At 49.8% G+C, this 8,603-nt stretch overlaps 1 protein-coding gene across 3 annotated transcripts; it reads right to left on the bottom strand.

The window, feature by feature from the left end:
• Positions 1-1,083: 1,083 nt before the first annotated feature.
• PPP1R3E (protein phosphatase 1 regulatory subunit 3E) lies at positions 1,084-8,028 on the bottom strand. 3 transcript variants are annotated; one of them, XR_009739051.1, is made up of 7 exons: positions 7,942-8,028; positions 5,551-5,616; positions 4,406-4,755; positions 2,930-4,087; positions 2,763-2,833; positions 1,813-1,946; positions 1,084-1,509 (listed from the first exon to the last, which is right to left on the bottom strand). XR_009739051.1 is itself a non-coding variant. In XM_061430425.1 (4 exons), exons 1-4 carry the CDS (start codon positions 7,958-7,960, stop codon positions 3,665-3,667), a joined length of 858 nt encoding a protein of 285 aa, XP_061286409.1. In that variant the 5' UTR covers positions 7,961-8,028; the 3' UTR covers positions 1,084-3,664. The 3 variants fall into 3 exon arrangements, 2 of the variants coding, with proteins under 2 accessions (XP_061286409.1, XP_061286410.1); XM_061430425.1 differs by having other exon boundaries at positions 1,084-4,087; XM_061430426.1 differs by lacking the exons at positions 5,551-5,616; positions 7,942-8,028 and having other exon boundaries at positions 1,084-4,087; positions 4,406-5,125.
• Positions 8,029-8,603: the final 575 nt, after the last annotated feature.

Here is an 8,603-nt window from a genome sequence, read left to right as displayed (position 1 = left end):
TGTGTCCTCATCTCTAGAGGAATCTAGAAGACAAGCCTTTTCAGGTCTCTGAATTGTGATCTATGGATTGCCAAGATCCAGAGGAGCTCCAGAGAAACAGGAGTTAGAAGAAAGGGAATGTGGGATAAGATTGGAAAGCTGAGTTAGGGCTTATTAAAAAGATAAATGATGAGCTACATTCATAAAGGAAAACAAAGGAACAGGAAGAGTATGTAGGAGGGACATCTGAGGTCTGGATGAGAGAGGAAAGGGCAAGAGTGTTCCTGCTGTGTTGCTTCAAGGACCCAGCCCGTGACCATGGTACAGGTTTCTCATATGGCACTTCCCAGGCCATGGCTGACAGGTTATACCCTCACCTGTTCCTGTTCGTAGTCATCAGGCTTTACAGGAAAGTCCTGTGCCTAATACATGACACACTTCTAAAGATTCTGCCGAATTCCTAGTGTTTCTCATGTCAGATTTGACTTACAGCTTACCACCTTCCCACCACTACCCTGTGGCAACTCTGTATGGAAAAACCACAAGACTCATGTCTTGGCTCTATAAAGCTGAGAATAGAGGAATGGGTGAGCAATGGTAATTCTTAGAGATAAAGCTCAAGAACAATGAATTCTCTTTGGTTCCCTAACCCCAGGTCCATTTGCATTTATGCCCTTAGTATTACTCGGGCTCTAGGAGACCGACCATCCAGCAGACCATCCAGCAATTAGCCTGTTCATGAACCCTTCCAGTGCAAATATTAGGGAACTGGGCAATTCAAGGCTAGAGTCGGGCGGTGGGGAGGGAGGGTAAGAAGGTGTGTAGCACGTCAACAGGTGTGGACGACCTAGGGCCAGAAGAGAATCCCAGTGTATGGGAAGGCTGGAGTTCACATGGGTTCCTAAATTCTCCAGCAGGCAGGCGAAGTGGTTCCTTGCTGATCACAGGGTCACAGAAAGCAGCAGCAAGCTTCTGGAAGGAGCAGATGAAGCTTGGGACCCTCAGTGCTTTGCCTTTCCCAAGCCAGTTAGGGACACTGGGAAGGCAGAGCACAATTAGAAACTGGTCTTTTCCTAGTATGAGATATGTGGCAAGGGTTTCTGGTTTTTTTTTTTTTTTTAATGGCAAGGTTTTAATTTTGTTTTTAAAGGAAAATATTATGGAATCATGCTTATGCACAGAGGCTCTGGAGATCTCCTGCGTTCACAACCCTAGCTCTGCCATTTACTAGTTGTGTGATCTTGAATAAATTACTGAGCTTTTCTGAACTGTTTTCTCTCTAAAACAAGAATAACATTACTCAATTCATAGGGTTGTTTTGAGGAAGATAATGCATGCAAGGCACCAGATTTTAGTGGATAAATAATGTGGGCTCTTGAGATTGCTAAATACAAGGTAACAGTCATGCATACACAATAAGCAACCCTCCCGCTTCATTATCCTCCCTTGGGTTCTTCACTGGTGACTAAAAAGTGCATTGCTTGGTGGCTTCCAGTACACTTTGTCTCTTCACTCTGCTGGAACTCTGACCTGAAGGTGATCCACAAGATACATGAAATTCTTTCTTTATAAGGATAACATTTAAATGGGCATTTGAGTGACTTGGGGTTTCTCTTTTAACCTTTTTTTTTCTTTAAAGAATTAGGGTTTTGAAAAAAAAAAAAAAAGAATTAGGGTTTTGGAGAGGAGGGGCACGATAAGCCCCATACTCTATTCTGAATGCATGTATGGGCACATGTGTGTCTACCTTCTCTCACTGAATGGTAAAAGGGGAATCCAAAAGTTTTTGAGAAATCAGTAACAGAAAGAAATGGGTTTGGGGGAGCTGGTTACCTGGGAACTCCATGCTCATCTGTAGCATCAGGAACTGCTTCTTCTCCCTTCTAGGAGACTGTCAAGAAGGAGCCTGAGAGAGGAAAGTGGACCAACCATGGTCTTGGAGAAAAGGAAGCAGGTTCTCCACTCCTCTGGAGGGAGAAGAAATAGCAGAGATCAACAAGGATGAAGAGGGAGGCAGATGGAGTTAGAGGAAATGAAGGTAAATACCCTACATGCTAAAAGAAAATGAAAATGGTGAGAGGGGCAGAAGGAAAGAGAAGAGCTTAGAAACAGGGTGAAAGGAGCGAAAAAACAAACACCCAGCAGAGGTTAACTAGGAGACATAAAGCATGAATGGGAATGGGTAGGAGAGTCCAGCTTTCCCATTCACTTGCTCAGGGTATGGAACAGACTGCTATCTTCTGGCACCATTTAATTTTCAAGCTGCTCTGTTTATTTGAAATGTTTTCCATTTCTTTTTTTCCCCCATTTCTTATACCAATAATCCTTTAACCTCAAGAAAGTCCCCAACACTGTTTCATCTTAGGGGCTCCCAAGCATCATTTTCCCCAATAGAGGCACCTCCCCCAAGCTGTCTCATAGCACCCAGGCTGGAAGTCTGTGGGGCAAGAGCAAAAAGCAAGGGGGCAGAGGATGCGCTGTGGTTTGAAAGAGGCCCTGGAATACCCTGAGACTTCAGGCTGGTTATGGGATGTTTCCTGGGCTCTGGAACATGTGTCAAAAACTGGAGGACCATTCTCAGGCCCAACCAGACGCTTGGGGTGCTGTGTGTTCTGAACTGTAAGCACTCCAACTGCAGGCTGGAGAATGTGGCTTCTAATCCACACTCTGCCCCTCACAGATCATCATACAATGTCAGAGCAAGAAGGGGCCTAAAAGATCAGCTAATCCAAATGCTGTTTCTCAAGGAGGAAACTGGGGCCCAGAGAGGTGAAGTAACTTGCCCAAAGTTATCCAGCTAGTCAGTGATTTCCTTTTCTTCTGAGGCAGAAAGAGTCCCGTGTTTCGCGTGTCCCTTCACAAATACAATCCATAAAGTGCTTAGAGGTCATTAGAAGGCACCCAGAAAGGTAAGGCTGGCATTTTTCTGGAAGCCCCGGATTGCACTCACCCCTTAGGCACCACATTATTTAGCTACAAGGCCTGGAGTTGGTTTTGCTTTCATTTTCATCCCACGGCTGCCTGGAGGAAGGAGCTCTGACTGTTACCTGCCATCACTCCCCAGCCAGTCATCAGAGACTGAAACCAGGGATTGCAGGGATGACAAGGGAATCCTGTCATTAAAGCGGGGGCTGGGGAGCAATGGCCAAATTCCTGGAACTTAAGCAAGGTAATTATGGCTGAGTTAAAGCTAGGACAGCAAGGCTGTGGGACCTGGGGTGGCAAAGACCAGTAAGAGGGAGTGAACCAGCAATCTAAATGATTTCAACTGCGGTATGTTTCTAGTTCACATAAAATACCTCCTGAGTACCAAAGAGGTGTCCTCAACCTTTGACTACCTAGGCCTGACCCACCTACTCACTTTCTCCCAGTACCCACTCACGGAAGAGAACGTCACCATCGTCCTTTTGCTTCTTTCCTAATATTCCAGCATCCCTTCCGTCTCTCTTTTCTATGACGTGGGTTCATCCACTCACATCCACCCCCCAGTCTCCTCGGCTTTCTTTAAGTCCACGCACTCCCTACACCCCTTTGGTTTCTCCCATTCTCCTCGCCCTCCCTGACTTGACTCCTTAGGACAGCTCCCCGCCAATCCCGGTTTCTCCCATTCCTCTCAGGCAAATGTTTGGGATCTCCCAACCCTCCTGGTGCCTTTGATTTTTTTCCGCCGTCGGCCGCCTGCGTCTCAGATAAAGTGGATCCAGCCCTGGGGCTCCGCGTTTCCGCCACTGCCCGGGTGCTCCGGCCCACGCAGAGCATAGTCACGGCCGCCGTTGTTGTCCCAGAACTCGCGGCCAGTCACGCGGTAGCGTAGGGCGAAGAGCAGGGACCCTCCAATGGGTGGCGCCGGCAGGCGGAAGGAGAAGCGGTCGGCGCGCGGCGGGGGTGGGGCCGGGCCGGCGTAGGCGGCGGGCGCCTCTCGTTGGCTCCGCCAGCCGTCTGCACTCCAGCGCACGCTCACGCGCTTCTCGTAGGCCAGGTCCAGCACGCGCGCGCTCCCGGCCACGCCCAGCGGGCCCGCCTCGACGCGTTCCAGGCAGATGCGCTGAGCCTGCAGGCGGGCGGCGAAGCCCGGCTCGCTGGCCGGCTCCAGGGCGGCGCGCGCCTCCTGTAGGGAAAGGAGGAGCTGGGAAGAGGGAGCCGGGGGAAGGAGAGGGGCGGGGGCAGAACGGGGGCGGGGTCAGGGTGAGGCACCGGACCAATCGGAGGCCGACCTTGGCGTCCGGGCAGTCGGTGGGGGGGGGGGGGTGCGGTTAGCAAGGAGAGTGGCCTAGGGAACTCGCCAAAGGGAACCCCAAAGCGGGTGAGAGAGAGCAAGCCCAGGGTTGGGAATGGAGATGGGTGCTTCTAGGTAAATCCACTCCCACACTTCCGCCGAGGCCAAGCTGAGGAAGTCCTGGGGAAGCGGAGTGCCCCTGCCGCCTACCTGGAGGCCTCGGGCGCGGGGTTGGCACGGCGCGAAGTGGCGGAGGGCGTCCCTCTGCAGTTGGACCTGCACGTGGCGGGGCACCCGGGGCAGCTCTCCCGGGCGGAAGCGGCGCACGGCTGCCAGCTCCAGCCCCAGCGCGTCAGCGAAACGCACTCTCTTACGGGTATCGGGGCTGTGGTTGCGGAGCGCCCGGGTCCCGCCGCCTCCGGCGGGCGCAGAACGAGCCCGGCGCCCCCGACTGGGACCTGGAGCTCGGGATCGGGCCCCGAGACGCGTCCCTCCCTCGCTCGGTTCCTCCTCTGGCTCCTCCCCGAGGCTGGGCCGCTGGCTGAGGTAGTAGGCGCGCTCTGTCAGTGAGGCGATGAAGCTCAGGTTGCGGGGGATGTCGGTGCGGGGGTGCCGCTCGCGAGACATGGCACTCCCCCCACGCCCGGGCGTGACCCTCCGGCGGCGCCGGCGCGCTGCCCTCCTTTCCTAGCTCGCACCCGGCCGGTGTTCGCACAGAAGCTTCAGCCACCCCTCGCAGTTGTGTGCTTTCCTTGCTGTCACCTCCAGAATCCTTCACTTCCTGCAGCTCTGCCTCGTCTCCAAGTGACTACCTTTCCTCCCACTGGCCACCTTCTCCCAGGGTCTTTGACCATCACCTCCTGCAGGCTGTCTCCTCTGAGCCTGCGCTTAGCCGCGCTCACCCTCCGGTCCCGCGGCCCTCGCGGGGCCTGGCCCCCGCCCACAGCCCTGTGACAAGTGACTCCCCATCTATCATTGATGCTGCTGCACCAGGAGGCGGGCCCTCCACTCTATCGGTTCAGAGTGGGACCACTCTTCCTTTTTTTTCTTTTTAACGGCCTCAGCCTTTCCGGCGCCGGAAGAGTTAACGCAAGGAGTAGAGCGCAATCTTTTCTTTAAGAGGAAGGTTCAAACCGCCCAGCCTGAAACTTTCTCTTCTGTGCTCAATGTTTTCTTTCCTAAACCCTAGGCTCCAGGTTTGGGAGGATGGTAGTGGTGGGTGCAAATATGGGAAAGTCACAAAAGCTAGGTAGAGTCTCAAATAGAAATTGAGATGTGGCGCTCAGATAGGTGGGTGGCCCTTTGGAAAGAGTTCTGAGCTGAGAGTTGTGGAAAGACCTAGTTTCTGGTCTCACCTCTGGTGCTATTCAGCTGTGTGACTTTGAGCAAGGCACAACTTCTTTGGACCTCAGTTTTCTCATCTGTAAGAAAAAGTGGATTAAAATTCTGATCTCTAACCTAACTGTAAGCTCTTTGACCAGCAGAGGCTGTGTCTGATTCATGGTGAGTTTCAGCACATAGTAGGCCTTCAAATTATTGAATGAATCATCACATATCTTTCTTGGAATTGGGACTGTGGAGTTGTAGTTCCAGTGAGAGCTCCAAGAAGAGCACAGAGCTGCTTTTTACTCCATTTTTTTTTTCTGTATTTGTGGAAAAAAGTGAAGTTTTGTTTAGTATTTTTCTAATTCCCTACTGATCTTATGTAGCACTTACAATGTGCTAGGTACCATTGTTTTACAAACACTAACTCATATAGTACATTCATTATAGGAGAGGGAGTATTATGCCTAATTTATGGATGAGAAAATTGAAGGAGGGGGTAGGTCTCTTCCCCAAGGGCACATAAATTAATATTTGGGGAGCTGGAATTAGAATCTCAGCAGTTCCGTTCTAGAGTCTACTATTTTATACCCTTAATTATATTAAGTGGATTAAAACATTTCATGGTAATAATTAACTATCCAAGCACTGAAATATGGAATGTTAGAGTAGAAATGGAATCTCTAGAGCAACAAGGGAGTTCAACTGTAAAATCACAAGTGACTAAGTTGAAAATAAATAGTGAGACATATACTGTTTATTAAACAATTTATTTCTGTTGGCATTTTAACTCCAGTATTAAGCATAGCAATGCTCCTTAACCAGGACTCATTTTTAAAGTGATATACTGAGTTTTATTTTCTTCTTTTACACATACATATGTAATCCACAGAAAACACATTCTGTTCATATTTTAGGGTATGAAATAATGCTACAGTAATTTGTGCTGTAGTAAAGCAGTTTAAAACTGTCTTCCTTGCTCTGGTGCCATATGTCACTGACGGAACAGGTAAGGTTCAGTGTCAGCCTACATGGCCCGGGGTTTTCTGAGAAGAGCTCTGTTGTCTCAGCTGCCATTCCTTGGCTCTGTGGTATTGGTCTGAGAAGATCCTTGAGGCACACAGCCTTGGACCTGGTGTAATTTGTGTTGGTCCAGCAGTCTTTGTTTCTTAAGTAGCCACTGCAATGATCTTCAAACATCTGACTGGGCCTGCCCAATAACTGGCCAGAGGCATCGAGTGATTTCTTCAGTCAACATTTACTGAAGGTCTATTAGGCCATGAGGACATAAAAGTGAGTACGATTCAGTGCCTGCTCTCACGGAGCTTATAAATGAATGGGCCAGGCAGAGAGAAATCTGTTTGGATCCTGAGACTTAAAAGTGTTTTTATTTCAAGTAAACATCTTAGAAGAAATCAAGACTGCAAATGAAGGACTAGATTATTCTCTAAAAAAGGAGGCACCCTTGCTGATGGCATCTGGAATGACTATTCCAAGAGCAAAGAAGAAATGCAGATGGTTGAAAGGATACAGTCATAAAGGAGCGAAATAGATGCTAGGTTCAGAGTATTGGGGAGAACTGAGTTTGGGTTTGTAAATGGTGTGGATTTGGCTTGGCTTCATAAACAGCATGATAACAACATTGATTACCGGAAGCAAAGAGGGACCTTGAAGCAGTACAATGTTAAAGTTAAGACAAACTTTCAAATCACAATTAGGTTGAGGCCTATCTTCTCAGTATGTGGCTTTGGGAAAATTACTTAACATCTGCAAGCCTCACTTTGCTCATCCATAGAATGAGAATAACACAACATAAGGACCAATGTGAGGATAAAATATTAAGCATGTAAAGAAAGCATTTAATACCTAAATAAGTCTTTAAAATGTGTTAGTTGTTACCATCGTTGCAAAAAATACCTTTCTTCTTTAGTTTGGGGCAGATGGGAATACCAAGGCTTGGACTGGAGGTAGAAGCAAAGGAACCAGCAGGGAAGGAGAATTGGGTTACCTCTTTTGGTCTGGTTGGAGAGTCCTCCAAATGGAGCTGTACTATGTGCCAGCTGCAAGAGCCGGTGGGCCCCAGCCAGAATGCCTGAGGGTGCCCTTGTGTGGATCGGCTGTAGTCAGGTGGCTTCACACCCTGTGTAAACATACTGCCTGGTATAAATAATAGACATTCATGTATGTGTGTACATATATGTAATCTGAAAGGATAAACGTCAACCTTGACATTAGCAACTTGCAGGAGGGAAGTGGAATTTTGGGAGCAGCAGAGGGACTGAGGACTGGTGTTTTTTTCTCTACACTTCTATATTATTTGACTTTTTCATAATGAGAGTAAGTTCATGCACTGGGTAGAAAGAATTAAAAAGAAAACCAATCTGATTATTTAAAAAGGAAGAAAGAAGATGAAGAAAAGTTACCTGCAGAAACTGCTCGCATATCCGAGTCTTGGCTCCCCGATGCTTGGCTAAAGCCCCAGCTCACACAGAGGCCACTGGGTTAAAGGTCCTGGAGAGAAGAGGAAGTGTCTGCTGTCTGTGTCATGTCTGCCAGTCCCACGGGGTAAGGCGCCTGGCAGGCAGTTCCCACCAGTATGGGAACGGTTCTCTTTTCTGGGCACCCACTCCAGGGCTGGAAGAGTTCAACAAGTGCATGGAACGTCAGAGACCTTCTGGAAATGCTGAATTTACTCCAAGGTTTCATGAGGCCCAGCCGGCTTCTCTTCACAGCCTCCAGGGTCAGAAGCCCTGCCTGGCCCTCGATGCCCTCCTGGCCCTGTTCTTCCTGGCCTCCAGCAGCCCTCTCCTTTCCTGAGTTGTGGCTCTTCCCAAGCCTGCGTCCCAGCCCCGCCCCTCTCTCTGGACGCATCTCTGGGCCCCATCATCACCCGGCGCCGGGCCCTCCCTCCCGCCCCCCCTTTCTCCTCCCTCCTTCCTTCCCTCCCTTCCTCCCTGTCTCCCTCCCTCCCAGCTCCTGCACCAGGAAACAGCCGGATCCCGGCAGCGGCCTGACCCGTGAGATCCCTAACCTGGCAGGCAGGCGGGGTTGGAGCCTGGCTGAGGGTGGGGGTGAGGGAGGAGCT

The sequence above is a fragment of the Bos javanicus genome, chromosome 10 (genome assembly GCF_032452875.1).
Source record: "Bos javanicus breed banteng chromosome 10, ARS-OSU_banteng_1.0, whole genome shotgun sequence".
Taxonomy (NCBI): domain Eukaryota; kingdom Metazoa; phylum Chordata; class Mammalia; order Artiodactyla; family Bovidae; genus Bos; species Bos javanicus.
Note: the sequence above shows the minus strand (reverse complement) of the source record. Positions and strands in the feature narration are given on the sequence as shown.